At 36.5% G+C, this 17,261-nt stretch overlaps 1 protein-coding gene across 3 annotated transcripts in view; it reads left to right on the top strand.

The window, feature by feature from the left end:
• Positions 1-17,261, top strand: part of THSD7B (thrombospondin type 1 domain containing 7B) — a 284,858-nt gene that overhangs the window by 203,752 nt on the left and 63,845 nt on the right. For all 3 annotated transcript variants that reach the window (XM_057401826.1, XM_057401823.1, XM_057401824.1), the window contains one exon: positions 300-478. In XM_057401826.1, coding sequence (XP_057257809.1) covers positions 300-478 — 179 coding nt within the window. The remainder of the gene's footprint in view (positions 1-299; positions 479-17,261) is intronic.

Raw genomic sequence — 17,261 nt, 5'->3', positions numbered from 1 at the left:
ACCTGTTGATGACCACCAGCTTCACGACAAATACTTTGGCAAGTGTGAGTCCTTTATATCAGTCAGTTTTATCACAGCCTTTATTGGACTAAACCAAGTAGAAATTAGATTTAGTCACTGCTGTTCTTTACAAATAATAATACCATAATCTTGTGTTAGGAAGGTGTTGTCAGCCTGCCAAATGTCTCCTCTTTCAGAAGTTCTCATTTTGTGTTGATTACACAGATTGCCGTGAGACAACAGAGGATCAGAATTCATTAGCTGAGGTGATTAAAACCTTTCTTAAATTTTTGGTTTAGGTTACATTGAAGAATCTTGCACAGTCCCCTGCCCATTTGATTGCAAATTAAGCGATTGGTCCAGCTGGTCCCCTTGCAGCTCTTCTTGTGGACCGGGGGTGAAAGTCCGATACAAGTGGCTCAAGGAGAAGCCTTACAATGGAGGTCGTCCCTGCCCAAAGCTGGATCTCAAGAATCAGGTGAGCAGCATTAAATAGCCAACAGAATTCTGTCTGTACTTACTGTATTTTTCAATTGTGATGGAAAGGTGCTGTGTTGGTGAAGAAATTAAAAATAGGAATTATCTTTGGGATCACACCGTGTGTTAGATTTTGTAGGCAGTCCTCAAACTTCTTGAGGATTGAGGGGGGGAGATGCTCATGTAACAGCAGAATTTGACTGCTGCAGCAGTCCTGTCCCGAGTTGCAGCACCACTTCTAACGCCTGATTCTCAACTTGCCTCATTTTTTTCACTTTCCTTTTTTTCCTTTTTTTCCTTTTTTTTTTTTTTTTTGGTGAGAAACTTGGTAAATACTTTTCTTTTTCCTTATTACTATTTGAAATTCATAGGCAGTAGCCTAACAGAAGCAGCAGGGACTACAAAAATATAAAACTGCAATAAAGTGTATGTTGTCCATACTTCAGTGCTTTTCTTAATAGATCAGACAGATCACCAAAGAGGCAAAATCAAATCCCTCAGTAAGTTGTATGGTAACAATAAGCTCCTTTGTAATGAAAAGATACTGGGGTTTTTACCCATAGACACAGCAGACTACTTCCATTAAAAGCAAACTTACTGCTATAAAGTGTTACCTATTCCCATACACATTAAATTTGCTAGTTTCAAAAGCCTTTCAGAAGATATTAAAGGAAAGAAGTTGTTTAAACTTAGAAATTATGTCTTTGTACGGTTTATTGGTGCACTGTGCTTGTAAAGTGCTGTGGCTGGTATTAATATAAACTTAGTTGGTGGGTTTTGCCACTTTGTTGGGAACATGTCTTGATACAAAACCCACTGAATTCGTTAGAGGGCTTTCTATTGCAGGCTCAAATAGTGACACAAGTACATTGAGGTCTGTTTCTTTAGATTTGTGACTTTGTTTTTCCAAGTGCTTTTTTTTTTTTGTTTGGGTGGGTTTGGGGGCTTTTTTGTTTCTTTGTATGTGGGTTTGGGTTCTATTTCTAGCTGGTTTAGTGCACAAATGGATTACCTGTTTACAATTTAGATTTATAGGATTGGATCAGATGCTATATATTTTCAGAGCTTTTAAAGTAAGAAGAAATTGTTGTGCTAATAAGAAAAATGTGTGTATATACATACGTGTAAAAACATATGTACAATTAGGTATGCACAAATATACACGTATTAATATTCTATTCCTTGCCTCCTCAAGCACTTCTCAAAATCTTTTGCACAGTTCAGAAAAAGTTTTGCTCTGCACCCACTGGACTTTGACTTCCAGCACAGATTTAAACACACTGAGGTCTTTAGGCACATTGCAGCATGCACAAGTTGCCTACCCAGATGGTAAACTAAATTAGCTATCCCACTGCTGATTAGCTAAGATGGACACATACTATTAATCCACTGCAAGGCAGAATGTCTTCTGTTTCCTTTGGTCTGGGCGGTGTTTAAAACCTAAAGCAGAGCTCTATAGATTCTTCACATACAAATATATGACATCTTAGTTATTTTTATATAATCTTAGTGAAATACCTGCTGTAAAATATTTGCTTCTGTTTGCTGTCAGGCATGGGAAAAGCTAAATCACCTTGGTGCTGAGATTTGCTCTTTCACTGGCTACTGTGCTATATTGTGGTTTTCGCATTTTATAAAGATATTACATAAATTCAGAACAAATAATAAACTCCTCCATGTACCTTATTTTTTTCTATTGTATTTTTAGGTTTTGATGGGTTTCTTTTTTTCTTTATTTCTTTTTTTCTTTTTTTTTTTGAGGGGGTGGGATTGTTTCTGGTTTTTGTTTTTGTTTTTTTGTTTTGCTTTTTAATTATTGCTTCTGAGCTTGGGTATTGACATTGCTTAATCAGTTGCTTTGGCAAACTCTCCATTTTCTAGTGTCTTACAATTAAAGCCCTCAGTCAGTTTGTGTCTTTTTTTCATTAAGCCAAATCATCTTTTTACCCTGTTCTTGTGAAGGGTGTTTTCTAGGCCTCTTGGCAGACCCCTGTATGGCTTTTTTTTTTTGCTGTTTTTTTTAATGCCTTTCAGATATTTGACATAAATTTAACTAGACAGAGCATTACTTGAAACACTGTTACAGCAATTCTCTCTTACCAATTTTCCACCATGTCTGAGGCCCTGCTGATACAGATATGTTAGCTACTGCTTTGGAGAGAGGGGCAATTTGCATGATCAAAACAATTGATCTGATGATATAAGTGATTATTTGAGTCACATAAACAAGCCTATCCTCCTAGAGTCAGTTCAGCTTGACAGTTGTACAGCTTGCTTGTGTATTTAGAACAGAACTTTTTAGCAAAAGTTTAGTTTCATACAGAGATAATGACATATCTTATTATTGCATGACATTCCATGGAGTTTATACTCTTAATTCCACAAAGGTTTTGGTTCCACAGGTGTTTCGGCTTTTCTGATCTTGAAGCTGTTCTTTCAGATGTCATTCTCCCCACCCCAGCCTGTAGAGCCTGTCAAGCAGTTCACTTCTTTTGCAGTTGTTGTGAGATGTAAAATCAGAGTTAGGAAAGTTAATTCAGATTTTATGTGTTTTTTTCTCATTATAGGTGATGAGCTAAGTTGTGCCCTTACAGATTTTATTCTAGGTTTCATTATTTTCTAAGTGACAAACAGTTTGCATAGGCTGTATGCACTTGGTGTACTGATATAGTCACTGCAGCCTTAAACTTCCTCTGTGTTATTGCCCTGTGAAATTAAAAGATTAATTACAATATCTGGGGGAAGAGATGACAGTATTTTAGTGCAGATCCATGTCGTATGTTGAATTACCTTCGTGTTGTACCTCTGAAAATCATTGAAGAGTTGGCTAACTACCTTTTGCTCTATCTCTTAAAGAAAATAGGTATTGCATGTAGGAGCACTGAAACCCTTGTATAAGGATATGATTGCTTCTGAAGAGCCAATTGGATTATGGGGTCAGCTGGCAGATGTTCTTGGCTGTGCAATGCATGTTAAAAGAGAAGTAGCATTTACATTTTTCTATTTCTACTCTTATTTGAGTGCACTTACACAGCATGCAGTTTCTAAGCTATTTAATATGTAGTTCTACATGATGAAAGGTTAAATATGAATTACGGGGGGTTTATTGCTTGAATATTCTTTTATAGGTTTTTATGATTACAACAAGAAAATGCATCTTTTTTAAAGACTCAAGAATTCCAAGGATAATTTTTTTATTGATTGCTGTAATATATATTCTTGTCAAGATTCTCCCTCCTTCTCCTTCCTCTCCCTCTCTCTTACCCAGTCCTGCTAAAGAGCAAATATCATAGCAAGTAGTTTATTCCCTTTATATATACACTGTATATATTTAAACAAGCATTTTTAAAGGATTGAGAGCATTTGTAACAGCAGGCATAGAAGGAAAAAAAAATGTAATAGTTTTGAAATTTAAACTTACTGCTTTCTTGAAAATGAATATTTTATTCTTAATGACATTTTCCAGTGTTCACTCTAGAATATGAGAAATACAGACACCTTGCACATTATGATTGCAAGTCTTTTTCCTGAAATTGCATACAGAAGTTTAATGAAAGGGAAAAGGAAGGCAGTGGATTTACAGATCAGATCTCTCAGATGCAGGTGTGATGTATGAATTTCTTGTAACTTTTTTGTAGAAATTGACTCGTTTAGTCCTTGCACTTCAGAGAAAACATTTTTTTTTTGTTTTAATCAGCAAAAAAAATATTTCAGATTCCTTTTCGTAAGTGAAAATCTTACAAAATTATAGGCTTTAAAACCTCACCATTAGAATGGATAAGATTGGCTGGGCTTGGAGTGCTGTTAACTGTTGAAGTCACGATCTCTTGTGAGGCAAGGCTGGGCTTGGGCTAGAGGTGGAGAGGAGGGTTGTGTGTTCTTTCCCCTTTTCTAATCTGTAATTTTAGGAAAGGCCTGTTCAGAAAGGTCTTCTGTTTCTTTTTGTTAAAGAAAAGGCTTTTACCATTTCCAAAAAAAAAAAAAACCACAAAAAAACAAACCACCCCAAAGAAAACCAACACAGACTTGCTTGCATTCAGTAGCCATTTCTCTGGGCAATTTTTGGCTCACATTTGCCAGTCTAAGTCTCCATTATCCAGAAATGCCCTTAGACTGTGTCAAAGGAACTTTGCCTAAGGAAGAGCAGTGTGACATGGCTTATCACAGGACAATGGTATGAAACAAGATCCATTTTTTTTTTTTTTAGGTCTGTAACAGTTCTGAGAGCCATAATTTTGTATACAATAAAGTTTCTGAATAAGCAACATGTAACACTACTGTACTTCACCTGTTTTCCTTCCTTCAATTTATGTTCTTGTCCTTAACTTGCTGAACACAAAATACTTGCAATCTTTCATTTATCTTTGTCACCTCTCTGATTGGAAATTATTAAAATAGTATTTATTCTCTTAATTGTGATTGTGTCTGACTATAAAAGAGTTCATTTTCATGCTTTGTTTTGCTGTAGTACTTGGTTGTACTATTCCCTTGTGTAACTATATCTTTTATACCTACGTATGTATGCATATACACGCTGTATGAAGTGTTTTCAAAACTGTTAGGCTCCTGTGTTAGAAGTTTGAACCCAGTGTCTGTCATTGCTGTCACTGAATTAGCTCATGGATGTGAGCTGTATCACAATCTATGGATAGTGAGTTGCATGTATAATCCTTGCATCTCAGTATCAGAATCTGTTTTTCAAGAATATTATTAATAATGTATTAGCTATAATTAACTCCTTGTAAAGCACTTCTTTTTATAAGATTTCTAATTTTCAAAAATGTCACTGAACTTTCTTGAGGTGCTAAAAATCTCTTTGTCTCACAGATTTCAGCTGCCTGTAGTTTATTTCAGAGCCTAGTCCTATACTGCTGTTATCAGTAGCATCAGCTTTGTAAGATACCTTTCTGTGGCATGCAAGGACATGTATGACCTATATTTTGCTCTGGGTCTGCCTGTCAACACTCATTTGCTTTGTGTACAACTTAACTTTGCAAACAAAAATCCTATTGTTAATCTTGGTGTTACCTTCAGAAGGTCTGATTTCCTCCCACTCTGCCTTAAAGGAAGGAATTACAGCATTTAAAAAAAAAAAAAAAAAGTCCTCTGATTCTAGTGTGGATTTACAGTGTCATAAAAATGAAAAGGGTTTTTGCCTGCTGCATTAATACAGTAGAATTTTTGTTGTCACAAAATAATAAGAAACTCTTGGTTTCCTTACTTCTTTTTTCCTGTGACTGTAACTTAGTTCATTAAATAAGCAAAAGTAGCAAGACAAATGTGTGTACTCTGAGCACTGCCTCTTCTTCCTGAAGTAAGTGCCTGGAGAATCCACTGTGTGGGTAGGTACTGCTTCACTTCCCAAGGTAAATACAGCCATTTCCCATGTTGTCCTTCGGCATAATAACCCTGTAGCATCTACTCTAATTCCCAGCATATATTTTTTATTCAGCTTTAGTAGCTATCCACACTTGATTTTCATTTCTTCTGCAGCTTTTCTGTTGAGTAAAGAGTCATATAAACATATTTTCACAATTGCCAGTCATGAAAAGCTTTAGCTTTCCAAAAAATTGAGCAGTTTAAACAATTTCCTCAGAAGTATTTTTCACCTGGCTTTTTTTTTTCCTCTACGTAGCTGCTTTAAACTTCTCTTTAATAATAATGTATCTTGATATATAGTATAATGGTATTTTCTGTAATGGTGAGAGTACATTTGCACTTTGTGAAATTAAATATCTTACAATGCCAGTCTCTTTCCTAGAACTACTCCGAATCCACAAAAATTAGTAGCCTTGTGCTAACTAAACTACATTTTTCTGCCTGCTGCAGGCCCTTCCAAGTTCTTAATGAAATATGTATCAAAACAGGACTTTTTGCAGTAAAAGAGTAATATATTTGCATCTATGGAACTGAAAATTTACCTGTATTTATTTCTGGACCAAATTCCAGATGTGCCTACATTTGTTGTTGAAAATAAATCTATTGTTTAATATGATAGCATACTGCAAAATATAGGAAAGACAGGAGTTAAACCAGAAGTGCTTTGTCCTGTTTATTTCTCTGTAGAGAAGATGGAATTCAATGGAAAATCAGCCATAGAAGGTCAGGTTGCCCAGTGGAGAAAGTATCAACTTTTCACCTAAGGAACTGGAGTTCAATTGGTTTGCGTGACATTTTTTAAGGAAAGGAGTTTGGTTTCTGTTGAATCTCCTGTGGACAATATGTCATGTTGGAGGACCAGCAAACCCTGTATGTTGTAAATCAGCATGACAGCGTCTAACACTGAGACTGAACTTACTCTTGCTTGTCTTTGTCTTAGGAGCAGGAGAACACAAAGGATTGATGCTTTGGTTATTCTTTAGCAGCAGATGTAATTTTTTTTTTCCTGTCCCTCACTCCTTTTAGAAAGTTTTATGTTTTTCTGCAAAGTTTTGCAGTGTAATTTGTTCTTGGTTTTAGGTTCATAATCGTTAAGGAAGGGGAAATGCTTCATAACGCATAAAATAAGGACCTAGCTTCTTTTCTAACTGGAACAAACCCAAGAATATTCAGAATAAAAGATGTTAGCACATCTCCACCTTTTCCTATGGTAGAAGATGCATTATTTGGCATCATGTTTTTTATGACATGTCTTCAGAAAGTCTTAATTACACAGAAGTATCCCTTTTCTTGCTTTTGGCAACTTAAATAAAGATTTGGACATGTTGTCCTTTTCTTTACTGTCTTCTATAATTCTTTTCTGTACAGAATTAGTTTCTAAAGTATTATCTTGTGGATTACAAAATAATGTTTGCTATAATACAAGACATGAGTGTGGAAATTTTTTCTGAAATAGATTCTAAGTCAAGTAATGAAATTAATGACAGTAATTTATAGTTCTATAGAACCTGCCACATAATTACTTCAAAACTTTTTGTAGTGTGAATGCAACAAGATACTGGCAAGACACTGAACAGGAGTGCATTAAACAGAAGGCACCCAGATCTGTCCAATCTAGCAGCTTGTGTGCACAGCCTGAATCACAGTGCAGATCATCCAGCCTGAATGAAGGTTGAGTTGGACTGAGTTGTGTTGAGTCGATAAATTAGATACCAGCATTGGCCTGATTTAGCATCTCCTAGCGTCAAAAAACCAGTGTGAGGCTATTCTAGGAAGAAGATTGTAAAAAGCATGTCATGGCAATCTGGCCCCAGCACTGATGAAAAGACTGCAGTAAAGAAATGAGTTTCCACTCAGCAGGGCAGAGTGTCTCATATATCCTTTGGTCAGCCAAATATCTAAGTCTGGGTGTGTTTCATATAGGCCTCTATGTGGAGTTCTTCTGTGTTCTGTCTGCCAGGTATGCAGCTCTAGCTTGGTTATTAAAGATTTTGGTCACTTTTTTTCATTTTTCCAGTGTACAGCAGAGTCTTTTAGACAGACTGAATTTTCTCATAGATGTATTGCAGACACTGTGTGTCCTCAGATTAAGGTGGGCTGCATACCAGTGGATGTCTTTATTCTAAAAGGAATAGAGTTTATTAAGCATGGTCTGACTCACGTGCATGCTGTGAATATATCCTAAGCACTCAGAGCATGAAATTCCTACTTTCTGACTCTCCTTTATGAATATGTTTGAGCAGTAACTTCATTTCCAATTACTCTCTCATATTCATGAAGATGTCCTATATGAATTCATCTGTCAGAGCTACTGAGAAGCCCAGGAACACTCAGGCACCTCTTGCATTATGGTACTTAAAATAACCCTCATCTTGCTTTCTTAAAGTATTTAATATTGCTGTGTTCCGTCTACAGCAGTTATCATTGATTAATACTTAACAAGTGTTAATATTTTTTCTGGTGCAGGCATTTCTTTTGGCCATTGCCCAGGAATAGTACCCATATCATTTGTTCAGTTTGCTTTGTTTTATGTACTGTAGCCGACTGATAGATTCAGGAATGGATTTTTTCTTTTTTTTTTTATTTTATGTTGTTTAATTGGTTTCTTCCTCCAAAACAGCAGAATAAAAGTGCAAATGACCTTCTGTACTCCTCTTGCTCTCTCCACACATGACTGGAAGGATTGTGCCAGACTTGCCATCAGCTAAATGTGTGCATTTGAACTGCAAGTTGAATACATGAATTTTGCATCTTTTTTAGGTGACAGCATCGGGATTGTCAGCATTACCAGATTGCTAGCTGGAATATAAACCACTTTGAGTTTTTGGATTTCAAGACCCAATTACAGCTTTCTGAGCAGTTGTCAAATACAACCCCCATGTCAGGAAGGTCTGTTGTTTGTAAGGACTGTTCTCCAAAAGTTGAAATCCATTCTAGTCACATGTAGGTTTGGGGAAAGAAGGGAGAAATCAAAGCTGTCTCCCTTGTACAGGTGTCTGGGGCTCTCCCTGCCTCCTGAAGTCACTGTTTTAGCAGGGACACTAAGAAAAGAGTCGCAAATATGAGTTTGCACAAACTCAGCCAATTCTTCATCATTACAGATAATTGTGTCACGTTTTTGTGTTTTAAGTATGTGTTAACAGGCTATGGGCACCAGTAGAGAAACTAAACATGAGCAGACTTTTATGTGTGAATGAAACGCCAAAGGATAGATTCTGTTTCTCCGATATGATGTATATTCTGTCCTGTCTGATTTTATTTACTGCTTCTCACTTGAGGAGTACATAAATCAGCAGTCCTGTGTAGTCTGTTATGATTTATTGCTTAATTAAAAGTTATGAGGGCTTTTAATCCGTCTATAATTTATATTATTTTTGAGTCAGCTGTTTCCTATATTGTAATTTAACTAGGAAACTTGTATTACTTTATGAAGGGAGAATTTTGTGAGTCCTGGTATTCACTGACAGATGAGGCACACAACGCTGTCTCAGATGTTCCAGATTGACTTTGGAGTTCAAACTCAGAACCAAAGATAATTAAATATTAGTGCACTTAATAAAGTTTACTCAGCATCGATTATCATTTGATGGCAAATGCAGTCTATGTATTTGCTAGAGTTACAGACTAATTTTAATAGTGATGAGACTCATTTGTGGTTTCACAATAAACAGATGTTAGCTACACTTTAATAATTTAAAGAGCAGGCTCAAGATGGTTATTTATGTTTTAATGGAGAATTAATTTGACTGCAGTATTGAACCACATGCTGTTGTCAAAACAATAGAACAACCAGGGCTTTTTAGTTTGGTTGTTGGGTGTTGTTTTGTTTGTTTGTTTGTTTTAGTTGGTAGGTTACTGTTGTGTATTTTCCTTAATTAAGGTTATAACTAGCATTTATTATAAAAACAGATTTTTCTTATATGAGTTACTATTGAAGAAAAAGTATGATATACAAACTTCAACTTTTGTAGTGATAGCAGAGATGGCTAGCTTGAGAATTTCTGCAAAATGTGAAAAATTTTAATTGAACAAGTTTTGAGTTGCATGTTTCAGAACACTCATCTGATTTGAACTTAGGTTTATCTCTTTCTTTCTCAAATATTATTATTATTTGAAAACATGCTAGTTCCAGTAGCAAAGCTTTGTCCTATCCTAGTGCTACAGATTACAGGTAAAAAGATTTGATATCTGTTTGGGTTTCATTGGTGGTAAAAGAGTTTTGCCACTGTTTTTGTCAGGAATAAGAATTTCATATACCTGTGAGTCAGCTGCCCTCTGTTGGTTAGTTCAGCTTTGCTGTGTATTCATTTGTGCTTCTTGTAACTTCTGGTGGGATGGACAGGAAGAGCCTTCCCTGCGTCCCACCTGCTGGTTATGTGTTTGAAATCAGTTGACTTCTAACAGTAATCCACCTCTGGTGCAAAGAGTAACCACTGCAAAAAAGCTCAGCTTCGCTTAACCTTACTTTTAAGATTTGGATTTTCTAAGTAACTTCATATATAATTGCAGTGTTGTCACTGAACAGTCTTAATTGTTTCTGAAACAAAAACTTTTTCCTGAATGTTTTTAACCCTTTTCTTGACAATAGTATTTTACAATCATTAATAAAAATAGTGAAATTTGTTTTACTTGATGAAAATGGTTAGATATGAAGTCATGTAGCTATTGTCCTATGCCACATTAGATAAAAACTGTAGATGTCTTTTGGATAGTCAGAAAGATTTTATCCAGGCAATTCTGCAGGAGTTTGCAAAGTGGACAACTGTTATTAATTAGTATGAATTTTGGAAATTAGAAATGCTAAACCAAATAATATGTCAGCTCTGCTGGTCAGTCTACATTCAACAATTTATTCAAACATCTGTTGAGCTTAGGTGTTCTTTATGCTCTTCTAAGTTAGTTTTAAATTATTACTTCACGAAGTAAAGATGAGAATTTTTCCTTTTTTAGAGTGGCAGTATGAGGTTCATGAACTTTCTAATTGACTACCAGGCATAAAGATCTTTTCATTATTCTTCTGAAGAATCTAAGTAAAAAAGAGTACTGGTGTAAAATACTAAGGTTTAGCAGTCTTTTCTAAGCAAGACTTTGAAAAGACCTAGTAGTCGTATGCTATTTTTATAATGTCTTATTATATATCTGCTTAACTGGCGAAAATAATATATATGTGCTAATGCTGTTATACAGTGTTCTATTTAATACATGGAGTTGAGGTTTTTCATTCAGTCTTCAGTGTATTAGAAGACCTGTGCTCCTTGGTGCATATGTTCATGTAATGCAGCTGCAGTGGCCAAACTTCCCTGAGGCACCTCAGTTGGTTTTGGTTTTGGTTTTAGGGTGAATGCTTAGTGCTCACTAAGTCCAACATATGCCCCTTTGAGTCTGCAGATTTTCAAAATTTCTTAAAATAAATCCAGTCTGTTGCTTTAATTTACATTCAGTGTGCTCTCAAGTGGCCATCTGGAACATGTATTTGTATATGTAAATAATTCCTCCGACAACCAAGTGGTACTATCCTTGCTGCTATTAATCTGGTTATTAAGGAATTACTCCTTTGTAAGTAGGGATCTGGACCTGGATCAAAATATTCATGCCGAAATGTCAAGCATCTTGTACATGGTGTCCTCTTTGACAAGTTAAATCCTAGTTTTAAATCCAGATTTTAAAACCAAGTTTTGATGTAAAAGAATAAAAATAACAAAAAAAACCCCAAACAAACAAACAGGCCGCTGCTTTGGAGCCTAATGTTTCTAAATGTATGGGCATTTATTATTTTTCTTTTTTATGTTGCTTTTCCCCAGTTAGTAGCTGGATGTAAAGTTGCAGAGTAAATAAACAGATTTATATTTGTTGGAACACAAACAGCAGTGAATACTTCAGCAACTAGAGTAGCAATAGATATTCATTAAAAAATCCATCAGAGAAATTAATTATAGTTTGTCTTGTTGAGAGAATGGAAGTACTTGGTCCGTGTAAACCAGATATTACCCAAGTGATCAGCAGGTGGGCAGACAAAACAGGCTTTATGGATAGCCTCACAGGTGAGTAAAATAATAAGAAAAGATTAATTTTCTATTCTGTGTGTTCCCAGAGCAACCATTGACAAAACAACTGGGTTTTTTTTGAGAATGAGATGTGGAAGATTGTATCTTACAGTGCACAGTACGTACACAACTCATCAGTCCTGAGAAAGAAAAGTAATGATTAAACTGAATTGGACTAACATTAGCATATAAAAGAGCTTTTTCTTAATATTCATTTCAGGTTAGTGTTTGATAAATGACTTGCAGATTTTCATCAGCATTCTGATGTCTTCATTTTTGCATAATAAGTATCCTCTCAGGAGTTGTATGCAAACAGCAGCATTTTCAGCATAGTTAGTTATCACAGAGGAAATTCTAAGTACAAGTTGTATTTGGGTCATATCTGCATGCTAACCTCAGAAATTAATCCCAGCTAGAGGAAGAACAAATACTATTTTTTTTTAACTTGATTCCATTGTTTTCACCCTGTCAACGCTGATGTAGCATACAATAGTTACCTGAGAGCTTAGTGAGGAAAGGCTCCACAGATGATTTCCCAAGTCCATCAGATAAAACTAAAATGTTTACTTGTTTTGGAATAAAATATTAATTTTAGACAGATTACAAAAAAAACCAAAAAAACAAAATCCTTTCTAACAGGTCACACTGCCTGTTACACTGCAGAGACCTTGCAACGCTGATTCTGTACACCTGACTTCTATGCACCTGAATGAAAATTCATTTGTGATCAAATCAAGTGAATAATCAGGGTGTGACAGGTATTGGTTTTTGAATTGGCAATATGTTTAAAACTGCGGGTAAGACTCTTTTCTTTCAGTTCCTGATGATACTAAGGGAATTACGACATCTTCATGTCTGGCTGTGCAGAACAGCATTGAACAGTAGTAATTCTTGCAACACCACATATGAAAAGGCTGCCCTGTAAGCTCAGTTGTGAGAAGTTTGGGTATGGATCCAGGCTCTGCATGGCTTATTCCTTCCTGCCAAAGCCCCGTAATTCACAGTAAATTGTCTGTGCCTGAACTGGTGATCAGTACTTTGTGAGTACTAGGATGTGTGCTCCAGCTGCTATGTGCTGCCTGGCGGCTGTGTTGCCTAGCCGGGTGGGGTTTATGGCAGCTCTTCACTTCTGGAACGTGCCCATAAATCCGTGGCTGATTGTGTGGCAGCAGATGCAAACACCAGTTTTATGTCCTGTCTTCCATGTAGTGTTTTACTAACTACTTTGTTATTCTAACCAAGTGTCTCTGGCCTAACTCTCATCATTTAATTAAATAAAGGCAAATTCCAATTAACTTTTAAGACACCTGGAATTGGCTCTGTTTTTTTAAGAAAGTAGTATTACTTTACATAATATTTCCCTTTTGTCTATTCAGCAGAGGCAAGACCTTTGATCCAAGTCATATGTAAAGCCCTAGAAATGGACCTCCCTATAGAATAGTCAGTCATTTCATATAGCAGAAGTTTGCATATTTTGACTGAATTGTGATCTAATTTGCAGACTGGATAACAGATGAAGTTTGACTCTAAAACCAAAAAGATAATTTTTTGGCTAGAACCAATGTTTATCAGTTGAATTAATAATGAAAGGGGCAGTCAGTCTCCACATGCTTACCTGACATGTGTCCAATAGTATTTGCAACACCCTTTGAGCGTATTTAAAGTCATGAAATAAGGAACATTTAGTTTTTCAAAAAGGTTTTGTCTGTTGCAAATGGGAAAAGTACAAAAGTTTGGAGCAGGTCTCCAAGTCACACAAACGTGAAATGTTCTATGGATTGTATTGCAAGCTTCTAAGGGAAAGGAGTATGCTTCCCAGGAATGAATTACAGGGAACAAGGTGAGCCCAGAATAACCTGAGATAACAGGTTATAATTCTATTTAAAGTAAAATAAAAGTATTGTCAGAGGTCCCTGCTATATGCTCCTTCAGTTTAAATTGTAGCTTCAGTTACAGTACTGTCCCTCCAGTAAGTTTTCTGGGAAAAGAAAAACCACATCTATTTTCATTTTAGTTATGTTGTATAACTCTCTGTGTGTAGTTAGACTTTGCTTAGGGAAGACCTTCACTTTTCAGTTTTATCATGTAAAACTGTTGCTGGTTTTACTGTATTTGATATGTGTAAGTGTAATTAAATCATGAAAAGTAACCTATCTTTCCTAATCTGTTAGGAGGTAAATTCTCCCATTAAATAGCAAGCTTTTTCATATTCCCATTGAATTCATGTGATTAAAACTCCTAATGGCTTTTATGGAAACTAGAATAGACCACTTCTGTGATGCTTCTATCTGTTTTTTCCTGCCAGACTTACTTGTTTCCCGTACCTGAGCTGTCGGCAGTCAGTGTTAGCTGCCGTGTTAGCTGCAGTGTTAGCTACTAGCACCGAGTAGAAAAAGAGAAGCATTTTTCATCTAGAGGCAGTTACTAAGAACAAGTCTGTTGTTATTTGTTTGCATTTTTTAAAATTATATTTTGTAACAAGCCATAAAACCCAAGAGTTTATCTTAATAGCTTTACGTGAGTCACTGCTTAAGCCAATTTATCTTTTCTTTGATATTTCAGAACTACCTAAACCCAGTTAACAACTGCTGACGACAAAACCCAGTTCATTACCTACTTCCAGTCAAAGATCACTTTTTCAGTGGTCTTGAATTTAATTTGCATTTAATTCGAGGTTTCATTAAGCTAATTGTCTGTTGGTTCACTCTTCTAATTGAAGGTTTGCCAGAGAATTAATGTGATAACCCATGGGAAAGGGGAGGTGCAGGTATCGCACTGTCCTGGAATAACCAGGTTCACATGAGAAATGCTCATGGTATTTTCACAGGACACAGGACTTACTTCTCTGTTTTAGTCACAGGAATTGCAGGCAACTGTACTGACCTGTTGAAAACATTATTAAACTCTGCCTTGGCATTAATGATCTGCATTACACTGGTGAAAGGACTGTCCCAACCTCTCCTAGTGAAAAACCTTGTCATTCCTAGGCTGAGTGGATGGATTTTTTTTTCCTGTCTCAACTTTGCTAAAGTTTCTGTTAGTACTAAAAGCTCTGCCCTGGTATTTTCTTTCCCTGCAGACTTTATAGGGAGAAAACATCTCTATTCTGTAATGATAAGAGAGCCATGCCTCACAGCATTCTGTTTCCAGACATATCAAACCCTTTTAGCTTCTTATTGCAAGATGGGAGCTTCATTCTCACAATCACCCTGATGTTTCTCTTCTGTATTTGTTCTGTTTGAATCTGGGAAACTAAGGTTCTGGATCTGTGCACACTAAGAGAGGGTCTTAGCAGGGCTTTGTAAAACACTGGTAATTGTATCCTGTCTTGCAGGGAAATTCGAGATAAAACCTTCCATGGATTGCATTTTCTTCTGTTTTATCTTGCAGCCACATCACACGGTGTTTCATCTTTGTGATGCCCCCCTGTAGTTTCTCAAGGCTGAGTTTGGTTTTTGTTTAGTTGTTTTTTTGGGTTTTGATTTTTGTTTTTTTTGTCTTTGAATATGTGATCTGTACTATTGAACTGAAACCTCTCTCTGGTACTGCGGGCAAGGTGCCATGCAGTTCTTGTCCCACACCGTCCCAGTTCTCTGTGTATGAAGATGTCACTTAGCTTCTTGTCTTCAGTAAAATTTTAACAGGACTATAGCTATTTGTGTGCCAGTATAACAGGTGAATTATTAACCAAGCCTGGCTCTAAGACCAGTCTCTCAGCAATGATGCTAATAACTTCCCTCCAGCCTGACATTCCCCATTTAATGTTGCTGTTACTGTCCCACCTCTAGCAGTTTCAGGCCAATTTAAAATTTTTGTATTAATCCCCCATCTTCTTCAATTTAACTAATAACTTCCCAGGTGACATGGTGTTAAAGCTTTACCAAAATCAGACAGCTGAGATAGATTTCATTTCCTTTCTCTCAAAAGTGAGTTTTTTTCTCTAAGGAAGATGTCAGATTAGTGTGCCTTACCTGTAGTAAGCCCATGTGATATTTCCCCCAAACTCTTCTAGCTTCACTGGCTTTGATTACTCTTCCCTTAAAAATTGTCCTAAAGCTGTGCTGCTGCTACTGAGTGTAGAAGAAAGGACTTTTAGTTGCTCTGATATTTTTTAACATACAGATATGACATTTATTATTTCTGATTGCATGATACCGTTCTTGTCTTCCTTGATTTATTTAAACTTGCTACCCCACATTAATTTTCATATGCCAGTTCTTTCTGGCATTTTGTTTCTTGAGATATGTGTTCCTCTCAGCTGTGATAGTTTCTGCATGGTTATCATCATTGACTTCAATGAGAATTGAAGCATGTATTCATGTAATTTGCAGTTACCTACTTTGTTTTAAATCTGTACTCCAACCTCACTGTGTAGTAGCTCTGCTTCTTTACAGGTCATGTGCCCAACACATCTTTCATTGCTTGTTTTAGTATCTTCTGAAGCAGCTCCCTTGGCTGGGCTTTGGTAGCTGCCCCTCACTGCCTCCTCCACTCTCCTCCTCAGCCATTCCTGAGCTTTAAGTGGGGCTTCTCTCTGTGATTTCTTCATCTCCACATGAACTCCATTATCCCCACAGGACTTGTTCTGTCCATTAGTTTCCTTGGCAGGTGAGGACCGGACACACTGCCTTTGAGTTTTTATTTCTTACTTGACATATGTATCCCTGTAAGTACTGGCATCTTTGACTGAAAAACTCTGGTCTCCTTCCCCAGGCAGACCTTTCAACCTCGTAATTAGTGAGTTCCCAGCTGGCTCCCTTGCTTGGTAGAGGTTGCCCTTTTGAAGCCAAGAGCTGTGGCTGAAAGTGCCAGCCTGCTTTTTCTAAAGTTTCTGTGAACATCGGTGATTAATTTAGAATTGGCATATAATCACACACTCCAGATTTATTTTTATAACCAGCTCTTTTATTCCTCTTACATATCAAAAAGACATCTAGAATAGCATCACCTTGTTTCAGTGGCTGAATTAACCTGTCAGTGACTGCTTTTGGGAATACCTCATTCTAATATTATTATTAGCGACAGCATTTCTTCTCCAGTAAATGAGAAGTCTTGTTAAAAAATAGCTCTCTGATAACATGCTTTTATATTAAAATCCAGCTCCAGAGGTCTGTGGCATGTTACCCGGCAGCATTGTCACAGTGGAACCATTACAATGTTACTTTCTGGTCCCTAGATAATTTCATCCTGGTTTTGATAAAGTTCTTCAATAATTTAATTCACTGAGTCTCTTTTACCCCTCACTCTGGTGAATCTTCATGACATCAGTTAAGTCCCTCCTGATTTATATGCCTGTAAGAAGAAATTTAAGTTAGCTAACTGTCATCTTTATTTAAAGCCTTACAGAGCCGTGCTGTGTTG

This window comes from Pezoporus wallicus, unplaced genomic scaffold (genome assembly GCF_028554395.1).
Source record: "Pezoporus wallicus isolate ANWC-B61680 ecotype Strahan unplaced genomic scaffold, APGP_CSIRO_Pwel_v1 contig_865, whole genome shotgun sequence".
NCBI lineage: Eukaryota > Metazoa > Chordata > Aves > Psittaciformes > Psittacidae > Pezoporus > Pezoporus wallicus.
This window is presented reverse-complemented; position numbering and strand designations above follow the sequence as displayed.